At 43.9% G+C, this 11,762-nt stretch overlaps 1 protein-coding gene across 1 annotated transcript in view; it reads right to left on the bottom strand.

The window, feature by feature from the left end:
• Positions 1-596: 596 nt before the first annotated feature.
• Positions 597-11,762, bottom strand: part of IPO9 (importin 9) — a 79,293-nt gene continuing 68,127 nt past the window's right edge. Inside the window, exon 24 of the mRNA XM_030220637.1 lies at positions 597-1,511. Within this exon, the coding sequence (XP_030076497.1) occupies positions 1,401-1,511 (111 nt within the window). The 3' untranslated portion in view covers positions 597-1,400. The remainder of the gene's footprint in view (positions 1,512-11,762) is intronic.

Below are 11,762 nucleotides of genomic sequence, written 5' to 3'. Positions count from 1 at the left end.
AGATAGGTCGGTGACTGCATAGCTCATCTCCGAGCCTTTTCCAGCCAGAAAGGACAAACTGGGCAACACAGAAGCTATGTATCTGGCCACACATGAAAATAAGAAACCAACCACAGCATCCTCAATTTCTCTTTGTAGCTTTTTATGTCAAAAACGTTTTATAAAGTCCAAATAAAATTACACTTGCTATGGAAATTTCTCTTCTAGTTGTGGCTATCCAATTGCATTACTACTACTGTGCTGAGCATCCAAAAATCCATTTTACTGCAATGTAAGAAAAGAATTTCTTGTTTCATTTTTATTTCCCTTTCCAACGGGAGCAAAAGGCAGAGGTGTAACAAGATATAGCCCACTCTACATATAGAGCAATTTATTTTGTGTAAATGATACTTTTAAACCTCCTATAAAAATACACAGTCTAATTTATGGACTACAAGTCATTCTTGGCTCTGTTCTGGGAGAAATGCAGTGAAAATATCATTGTGGACCAAGGTCGATACTGACTCGAGGACAAAGTGAACAATTAAATTTAGAAAATACGGTACATGGTAGATGAATGTTCCAGAAAAAGTTGACGCTTCAGGAACCACAGTAGCTTAGAGTCAGAAAAGATCATCTTTAAAGTACGTGTAAGCTTCAGGTGTGTGCTGGTGGTAGCTGAGAGGGTAGAAATGAGGCACCAGAAATCAACGTCTCAAATGAATACAAGAATTTCACATTATTTTTCAGTCCCTGCTTCTCATTCATGCCCTTGTAAACAGCATACTGAATGCTCTTTAAAAGCAGCGCTGACCCTTGCATACATATAACCCCCCCCCCCCCCCCACCACCCCCAAATACTAGGATAAGAACAAGGCTTTTCAGAGATTTTTGATAGGTGAACATGCACATAGGCTACAGACTGATAATTCTTCTGTGGCTAAAGTCATTTCATCTATGCTTGAAATTTGAATGCCTTTTTATTCCAGATTATACAGCAATTGAGCGAAAGACCTACTGCGAAACACTCCAATTGTGACTCCTGCCTTCCATCACACACCCTAACTCAGAAGTGACACAGCAAGGCTACAGACCCCACTTACTCAGGCCAAATAGTTCTGAACAGATACTGACTTTTTTTAACCTCTAAAATAAGAGGGGGAAAAAAAGGTATCACAGGAATTCCTTCCTCTTTCCTTTGTGACATATTATGCAGGCACTGTGTTAATGCTGTTAGATGAACATCCCATGACAAATCCTTCCATTTTTGCACCCAGACAGAAATGAGGGTTCAAGAAGTTTGTCATATCTTTGGAGCTGCTGCCCACAGAAAAGACGTCATGGATAAAAGCAGAAGGTATGGAACAGGTCACTAGAAAAAAAGTGTACAAATTGTCCACACAAAGTCTCTTGGCTTTGGTTTATATGCCGATGGCTTGAAGCACTCTTCTCTCATTTTCATTTAGATGCCCTGAGAAAACTGCAAAGCACGGCTGTTGTGCAAACTGGCAAAGGAACTCTGTCAGATATGCCTGTAAAGAAAGCATAATTCCTGAATTAGCAAAGAACGCTGTCAGAGCCATGTCCAGACAAACCAGGAAATGCACGTGGACACTAACCATGCATGGAAGTAGCCTAAAAGAGAACACATGCAGATCCAATACTGACTTGTCCAAGACCATGATTACAAATACAATACCCCGAACTAACACAAATAGAAGAATATGCAATACTGACCCCCTTAGCTCCATGGCAAGGTAACATACACAGGTAAACCTCCCATTAAAAGTAGCCTAATGGTTAGGACAGTGGGTTGCTAAGAACCAGGGGAACTGGGATCAATTCACACTGTAGCTCCTAACCCTCCATTACCCCAGGTACAAAACTTGATTGTGAGCCCACTAGGGATAGAGAAAGTTCCTCTATAACATATAAACGGCTTGGCTTATACCACAGAAAGGCAGTATATCAAATGTTACCCTTATCTTCCTCCCCTCCCCAACCAGGCCCAGGAGAGACAGAAACCGAAGCAAATACATCCAAATTCAACTGCATTCTTTATAGACTGCAGTATCAATCAGGCAGATGAGTGGATGGTTTCATTACAGGGCACTGAGATGCAACTGATCTCCAAAAGCTCAGAGCTATCAAACGTTCATGAATATATGGCTCTTTCCACACTTTAAAAAGTAATTCAGTAGCTTGGAGGGATAGTATGCCCGATTATATCCTGCTTGTCAATGGAAAATGTGAAGTTGCTTATTTACAACACACGTTTTCCCACAGCAGCAGGATGTAATCACTTTATAGGGGATCAGATCAGAGATAGGCTGCTCAGCAGTGGTCAACTGAATGCATTGTCCCTCACTGAGGGCTACTGAAACAGGTGTAAGATGTGAAGCTATGAAATGCAAGACCAGTATCTTATTTGCATAAGCTATCCAGCAAAGCAGAATTTAGAACTAGAGTGGTCACACTGGCTAATTTAATAGGGGTTAATTCTGCTCACTAGAGGAATACCAATCTACTTATTAAATACAGGTGTCAAAGGAGATGAACAGCTGTGTAGAGTTTGAATGATGCTGTTCTAAGATAACCCAGAATCCCTTTGTAGTCAAGAATGTGGATGGACTTCGCACATATATGCTTATGGTTAGGATAAGGCATTTGGGCATCACTATTTCTTCATTTATATGGAAAGGAGAAATTAGACCTTACCTGCTAATTTGCTTTCCTTTAGTCCCACCAGACCAGCTTGAACGAATAGTGCACTCCTACCAGCAGGTGGGTGAAGACTGTGAACTACAGCATTCTGGTGGAGCTAAGTTACAATGCTCTTTGGTTCCTTCTCTCCACTGAGAGAACTCTCTATCACTTAAAGAGGTCCCCCCCCAAATAACAAAAACACACTTCTGTCCACAAGGCAGCACCCTTTCAGGAAGTACACCAAAACAAACCCCTGTGAAGATAACCAAAAACACAGAAAGCTAGATCAAAACAGTACAGGAAGGTTCCAGGCCAGTCAGGAGGGACTAAAGGAAAGCAAATTGGCAGGTAAGGTCTAATTTCTCCTTACTTAGCATCCCTCTAGACTGGCCTACACGGACGGGAAGTACAAAAGGAGTGAGCATCAAGGGTGGACTCTTGGAGCCCTGACGAATATCCAAGCCCCAAAAGCACCGTCCTGATGATCAAAAACATCTACGGAGTAGTGCCTAGCAAAAGAATGCAAAAAGGACCACCCCCCGCTTATCACGAAGCACCTAGCACCCCCGCCTGGGGTTGCTCTGTGGCCACCTGAAGGGTCTGCCCAGCACTGCCCAGAGACTCACCTGCACCTGGGCTCATGCTTTATACTAGCACTGTCCTCCCACCAGTTGGGTCCCACTCGCCTCTGGGCTAGTCTCCCACTCTCAAGTTATTCCCCGGTGATTTGTAAGACACTGGGGCCACACTACTACTACTACTACTACTACTTAACATTCCAGGGGTTCCCCAGTTTCTAGAAAGCACCCACAGACCCAAAAATACAAACCAGGATTTTTTAGTGCAGGACAGCAGAGCCAATAAATTATAGGTTTATTATCATGAAAAAGTTAAACAGTGACCGTTTGAAAAACCAGATAGAAAAGTACAACAAGCAACAGATAACCAAGACAAGGATTAACATTAAAACTATCCAACACTTGTTACGTAGGCAGCACCTGGAGAGAATATGATCTCAAGACAGAGATGTTTTTCCTCTGTATCCCCACAAAGAGATTTAAAGAAAAATCCAGTAGCTCTTGGCTAGATTTGAAGTCCAGGACAAATCAGAGCCCCAGGGCATCGACTCTGAAAGTATCTGGCCAATTACTGCAGATTGCCTTTCCATGAGCTTAACTTGGAGAAAGTCTCTTTTTTGAAACAGCTTTAAAACTCAAAACAAGCACCACCTGCTGACCAATTAGGAGAAATACACTTCATAAAATAATACAGTTTTCAGGCTCAGAACCCCATTGTTTTGTCACACCGCTGCTCTACAAATCTGCTGCAGCAGTACCAAAGTGTTCTTCACCCCCCCAAACCCGCCTACCCTCTTGTAGAATGTGTTTTAAGTACATCTAGGACTACCCTCCCACCATGAAGGTAAGCCAAAGCAATGACCTTAATCCGACATGCTTCGGTAGCCTGAAATGCCCCCCCCCCCCCCGGTCCTTTCTCTGACCAGTTAATATAATAAACCGACTAAGGCACACAACTGGCTGTCCAGGCTACTTGCCCACTAGAGGGAACCTGACCGAGGCATAACTTGGCTCACCAGGCCACTTCCCTAGCTGAGGGAACATAACCGAGGCACAAAAAAATGGCTCTCCAGGGCCACTTCCCTACTGCACGGAACATGATCAAGGTATAAAACAGTCTGCAGTCTATTCAGTACTGGCACTCAAGGACAATTCCCTACTTCAGGGAAAAAATAAAATAAAAAGGAGCAAAACAGTTTGCAGACAGCATAAACCATATAAGGAAAACTTTGCATATTCTGTTAGCAGAAAAAAAATTGTAATGACCACCACATCAGCAGCTATTGGGGTGTGCTGTACAGCTCTACCAATTAGGAGCTAGGGCCTAATCTCAATCAAAACTTCCAGAAGAGCATTGGAAAACGTGTCGGAGAGCTGTATGACAAAACTGCAGTGCTCGCCTTGAGATTTAGAGGTCAGCTGTATTATGAACCTCTACTCGAGGTACCGCATCTTCTGCAAGGAGAAACGCCACAGTCTATGAAGGAAAGATTTCCTAAAGCATTAAGGGCAAAAGTGATTCAAAGAATCAACCTAGGCAGAGCAGATTGAAAAAGAAAAACTCTAGAGCAAAACGGCAGTTGCCTATCAAAAGTGACAGTAATGTAATCCGTAAACACCTATGAAGAAATCCCAGCTGCTCTCCGAAAAGAGAAAAAAAAATATTTCTGACCCATAACAGGGATACAGTTAGCTGAAGAGAAAAGAATGAAAGTCCAGCTGGTACTAGAAGAAATATAGTTGAAACCGTTACGAACCCGGAAAGCTGCTTCTTGCTGCCTGATCCCGGGTGTCTTTCCCTGCTTCTGTCCGTGCCAGGAGTCAGGACCTGGATCATTGCATTAATGCAACATCAAGCTAATGCAATCATCTGGGTCCTGGGCGGCATGCAGGAGCAGGGAAGGACAGACCCGGAAGCAGGCAGCAAGAAGCAGCTTTCTGGCTGTGGGACCGGGCCCTACCTTGGAGGCCGGGCCTGGGGAATTGTGCCTCCCCCTGCCCCACCCCCCTCTCGGCAGCCCTGCTGGCTAATCTTAAAGCTGGCCAGTGCAGTAACCAAATCCGAGCTAAGGTAGGTTATGGTTGTTGAACTATTTTAGCTTTTTGATAGGGAATGACTGCCGGGTTTCTTACTTGGTGGATGGCGGAGAACAAAGGATTTAATTGTCTCTGATCTTAGAAATGAGTCTAGCAGATAAAGGTATTTAAAAAACAAAAAAGTCCTTAAGTAGAGTAGATCTCCAATTTGCTGTCCCATGTGGTACTAAATTTTGTGATATTTAATTTTATTTCTGCTAAACCAACAGCACCCTTGTACCCTCTGCAGTCCATTCACGTAACTGTTTGGTTATTTGTGTTCTCACCAGTGTTATAGGCACTGTTGTAGCTAGGGTCCTTCACTGAAAAAAAAATTGGGCTTATTTTTGTGCTTGTTTTTGAACTGATATCGCTTATTTGGGGCTTGGTTTTTAAGCAGAATGTGCTACCTGGCAACACTGGAGAACTCCCCAAGGGCCTCAAAACACCAAGCAACTATCAGGAGAAAGAAAGCAAAACAAATGTTCTGTGATGAGGTGTGCATTTGAAACAAAGGCACCTCTGAAAATCAAAGGATTAAACTCACACTGAATTTCACCTCAGACCACATACATAGAGGCCGAATTCCAACTGTAGTGTCTCTGAACACTTTAAATCCTTTGATGTTAATCACAATCATGCACAAGCCAGTGTTAAACCTGAGACTGTCAGGTTATAAGGTACTCATTTTAAAAGGACCTACTGGCCTTTTATTATCTATTCATTTATTGATTTTGAAGTGTAACTGCTCCTAAAGCAATCTACACATCCTGATTGTCAGTGTTCAGAGAGCAGCCTAAAAGTCTGCCCAAGATACTTCACATAACTAAGACTGTATTCTGGAAGACTCCATCTTCCCCTCCCCTGCCAAAGGTCCAGCCTGATGTGCAGCGCAAGCTGAGAGGAACTGTTAACGGTTACCATGGAAAGCTGAACATTCTGGAAATCCATGCACGCACTCACAGGTGCCAAACACTGCAAAGCTGAATAAAGCAGTGATGCAATACAGCTTCCACAGCCCCCTGTGCAATGCACTCTAAGCTGAGTGACTTAACGTTTACCATGGAAAGCTGAAAATTCTAGAACTTCATGCACCCACTCATAGGTGCCGAACACTGCAAAACTGAAATAATACAGTGATAAACTACTGCTCAATTCTGCACAGTTTAAGTGATAAAAGACACCTTGCCCACAGCCAAAGGAGAGACGGAGCTTTGGGAGGTTTTCTTTATTTGGATTTTGCTCACACCTTGCCGATAATCAAGGAAAACAAACTGTTCTCATGCTTGAAAGGGGGCAGAGGCACACACACTCACGATGGCAGAATACTAACTCACCATGTTGTCTTCTAAAGGAGGCTGACTTCATTGATCCAGGTGGTGGCGAGATAGCGAACTCGGAGACCTCTGAGATGTACCTCTGCTTCACTTTTTTTTTTTTTTTTTTAACTCGTACTTGTAATAGGAGCTAGAGCCAAACATGACACTCAACTGAAACCCAGATATAAACAGGGTCATGAGAAAAAGCTCAAAGGAACCCCCAACTTGAGAAACACTGCAGAAATACTGCTTCAGAAAACAAAAAAAGCCAAAAAGGGCCCCAACAAGGCCAAGGCAGCTCAGAATAAAATTGCCTCAAAAGAGAAGGCCTCCATAGAAGGAATTGTAGCACAACTGAAAACCAGCTAGAAACAATGTCAAGAGCTACAGAATGAAGGGGGGGGGGGGGGAGGGGGCAGAACACTGCCGAAAGACGCCTGCCAGCAAAGCCTGGGTGCTGCCAAACACAGCACAAAACAAAAGACTGCAGAGCACTGCCAAACCAGAGACTTTGCTTTGGGTTTGTTTGTTTTTTTTTAAATAAAGAACACAGAGCAAAGATGAGGCTCAGGCACTCAAGGCCCTAGACAGCACCAGGGGCTGAGGCATAAAAGTGAAGATACTTACCTGTCACAGTTATTTTCAGAGGGCAGCAGGCTAGAAATTCTCACATGTGGGTAACAGTCTGCGTTGCCCCCGTCCGGAGCTTGTAACAAACTTTTAAACAGAGCTCTAAGGTGCACGGGAAGGGCAGACCCGGAAGCAGGCAGCAAGAAGGCCTGCCATGTAAGCGCGGGATCAACAGTACAATACTATATCATAGCAGAAAAAAAGGAGACAACTCCAAGGGGAGGTGGGAGGTATGTGAGAATATATAGCCTGCTGTCCTTGGAGAATACCTGCTATAGGTAAGTATCTTCGCTTTCTCTGAGGACAAGCAGGCTAATATTCTTACATGTGGGGAATCCCTACCTACCAGGCTCACTGGAAATAACCACCAATGTCGAGATCAGAACATTGATAAATCTGAAACAGCAATTCATTGGAAGTGTAGCCTGGACAGAATAAAAAAATGGGCCTAGGCAGGTGGAATTGGATTCTAAAACCCAAACTAATTCTGTATTACTATCTATCCAAACCAACTGTTATGTCAGGCAAGCTGCCAAAGGTATGCTACTTGAATTAGGAATGAGATGTGAATGTGTAGAATGAAGACTACGTAATAGCCCAACAAATTTCCAAAATGGAGGCTAAAGATGAAACCATGGCTCTGGCATTATGAGCCGTAAAAGGATCTTCTCGGACACCCCAGCTTGGGCGTAAGGGAAAGAAAATAAGCTGGTAGCCAATTGGAAATTACACGCTTCTCGATGGTGACCTACTCCAAGACAGAGGAAAGGAAATAAAAAGTTGGCCAATGATCACCTGCAGTCCAAAGAGTGCAGGACATGCTCACCAGGAGCAGAAGACCATGAGAAGGAAAAAGAGAGTCAACTGATGAAGAAGTCCGACACAACCTGAGGCATGAACTCACGAGTACGTGAGGAGAACCACTCCACTGCGATGAAATTTAGGAAAAGGTGGAACCAGGGTCTGAAGCTGATTGACCCTCGATCTGATCCGAAGGAACAACCACAAAAAACAAAACCAACCAGGTCAAGTATGTCAAGGGACAGGAAAACAAGCAGCTGAAAAGGAGTGCTTATCAACTGTGGAGATCAACATGGAGGACCTATAACACATACGTAGGTGTGAGTGGGGGCTATGAGAAAACAAACCTGTCATGAAGCGAGCAACCAGAGAAGGAGAAGAGATAAATGTGTTCTCTATGCGAAGAAGAGAAACACTGAGTATACTGAGGCGAGCCCCCACTGAGTTGGGCTCAAACCAAATTCAGAAAGAAAATCGAACGGGAAGAAATAAACCCGGACAAGCACAGAACTAAAGAAAGAGAAAAAGAAAAAGGCACTAGAAAGAAACTCTGTTAAAAAAAAAAAAATCAAACCAAAGCTGTGAGGAGAGACGGAAAAAACGCGTCCTCTCCTCAGGGAGTACAACTAAACAAATCCCCCTGGAGATAACAGAAAACGCAGATGGCCAGATCATAACAGTAAAGGCAGGTTCTAGGCCGGTTTGGAAGAACTAAAGGAAAGCAAACTAGCAGTTAAGGTCTAATTTCTCCTTCCTTAGCATCCCTCCAGACCGGCCTAGACAGATGGGAAGTACCAAAGCAGCAAGCATCAAGAGTAGGGACCTTCGGAGCCCCAGACTCAAATATCAGAGCCCATGAAAGCTGCATCTTGACGATCGAGAACATCTATGCAGTAGTGCCTAGCAAAGCAATGCAAATATGACCAGCCTGCTGCTCTACAAATTTCCTGTAGCAGTAGCAAAGCGCTCTCCACTCACAAAGCCACCTGCCCTCTGGTAGAATGTGTTTTAAGGGTATCTGGGACCAACCTACCACCAAGAAAATATGCCGAAGCAATGGCCTCCTTAATCCAACACGCTATGGTAGCTAGAAATGCCGTCAGGTCCTTTTCTCCAACCAGCTAACATAGTCCAATCGACTATCCTGACCGAGGCACAAAACTGTCTCTCCAGGCCACTATAAAGAAATCCAGCTGCTCTCCAAAAACTAAAAAAATACTTCTGGCCTACAACAGGGCTAAAGGTAGTCTAACAGAAAAGAATCAAAATCCAGCTAGTACTAGAAGATATGTAATTGAAACAGTTAGGCTATGCCACTCAACACAGGAAGCTGAAGAGAGAGAACGAAGGCCCAGGAGTATGAGGAGGCTGAGAGGAGCAGTTCAGCTTAATCTTAAAAAGAAAGAATCAAAAGGTTGTGAAATTAAGATCAGGTGAGCCTATACATACACAGACACAATAGACTAGGAGGTTAGGTGCAGCTATGTTGTGAAGCTGCAAAAGATAACCCAGCTAGAGAACCCAAATGCATTGGGTTTCTGGAAAAGTGAGGTAAGTTGGTGAGCAGGGAAGCCAAATAACCGAACAGCTGTAAGTCAGCTCCCTGGAACACAAGCCATATCCAGCTATGTGGTATAGCTTTCCCAGCAAGCTTAGGAATTTCACTTAAGGTGGTATATTTACACAGAGAAGTGAAGACGCTAGGCTCCACTGAAACGGAGTTCTATGCAACCCATGAACATAAACCCTGCTTAGCATATGCCAATAAGGTGGACCTAGCATGTGAGGCTAAGCTGGTGACTTCAAAGTGAGAAGCGCGGTTGAATTGAGGCTGCCAAGTTTGCTCGAATTAGTAAATTTTGATGAATTAAAGCTGAACCCATGCTGAGAAGATATGCGTGGAACCATGTTAAGCTCAGCTGATAGGCCCAAATGAGCTAAGTCAAAGAAGTTGGCAAAACTAGCTGAACACTCTTGAGCCCATGAAAGCCATGAGAAATGAAAAGGAAATAGCAGTGAAGCAGGAGAAAGAGCAGCTGCAGTCAAGTATGTGAGAAATGAACTACTACTTATTTCTAGCACACTACTAGACATATGCAGCACTGCCCACATTATATGCAGATACTTTTTCTGTTCCTATTGGGCTCACAATCTAAGGTGGTGTGTGGGTTTTGATTGTTGTTTTTTTTTTTTTGTACCTGGGGCAATAGAGGGTTAAGTGACTTGCCCAGAGTCACAAGGAGCTGCAGTGAGATTTAAACCCAGTTCCCAGTATCTCAGCCTACTCCACTAACCATCAGGCTTACTCTTCATGGCCAGTGCAGTGACCTGCACACCGATTGACACTGCCAGGATGAAACAAAGTACATCAAAAATGTAGACCAAAGCATGAAACTGTATTGTAGGAGAAAAAACAGCTCAACATACGGAACTCATACACCATTGGTCATTATCCCTACCAACCCACATATCCCCTGCTACCTTAACTAAGCCACTTCATCATTAGGAAAGCTGGCAAATTGGGCAATGCTATAATGGGTGATTGCAATTACCCTGATATTGACTGAATAAATACATCAAGGAGTGCCAGGGAGATAAAGTTTTAGATGTAAGAAACGACTGCTTCTTGGAGCAACTGGTACAAGAACTGACGAGAGGGGGAGCCATTTTGGCTCTGGTGCTTGGTAGAGTGCAGGGCATAGTGCGAGAGATCCCCTAGGAAACAGTTTGAGCTAATATCTGGAATGAACCTGCAAAGGAAATCTACTGTAGCTGCATTTCATTTTCAAAAGGGCGACTATAATAAAATGAGTAAAATGGTAAAAAGAAACTAAAGAGGATCGGCTGCTAAGGTTAGGGCATCATTCAAAAATATAATCTTGGAAACCCAGTCCAGATGCACTCCACGTATTTGCAAAGGTGGAAAAATGAGAAAACAGCAGCCAGCGTGGTTAAAAGGTGAAGAAAAGAGGCTATTACAGCCAAATGATTGGTGGCATGGAATGTTGCTGCTAATTGGGTTTCTGCCAGGTACTTGTGACTTGGCTTGGCCACTATTTGGAAAACAGGCTACTGGGCTAGATGGACCATTGGTCTGACCTAATATGGCTACTCTTATGTTCTTATGGATGTTTCAACTAAACCTGCCACACAGACATACCTAAGTCTGTGAATGGAAGAGAGCGAAAACACATCATCCTACCACACTAAGTATACACTTTTCAACTTTATTTTTTGTTTATTTTTAACTTTATTGAAAAACATCTGGCCCTATCACCAGGAGGCAGACAGGAGATGATGCTCCAGTGGTGACCAAGGTGGACCTCTGGCTTACTGTAACTAGCCAGGGAAGGACCCCAACCAGGGAAACAGCCACGTCTCAACTAGATCCACTGCCTGGGAGCCCTAAGGCTGGCCCAGGTCTGCCACAGCAAGAGTTTGCAGGTTAATGCTCAGGGATGTTTGCCCCAGTAGGCGGCTTAGCCGAAGTACCAGGTCTGCAGACCCATATCCTAGGAGCAAGCATGCCAGTCTCAACTGGAGGCCACAGCTAAAAACTGGGCCCAAAAGGTCTGATCCAGAAGTCCAGCAGCACCAATTCAGCAAGTGCCACCATCTGCTGAAGACAGAACACTGGCAAGTTCCAGGGCTGTTATCACACCTTATAAAAGTG

This window comes from Microcaecilia unicolor, chromosome 12, assembly GCF_901765095.1.
Source record: "Microcaecilia unicolor chromosome 12, aMicUni1.1, whole genome shotgun sequence".
NCBI lineage: Eukaryota > Metazoa > Chordata > Amphibia > Gymnophiona > Siphonopidae > Microcaecilia > Microcaecilia unicolor.
This window is presented reverse-complemented; position numbering and strand designations above follow the sequence as displayed.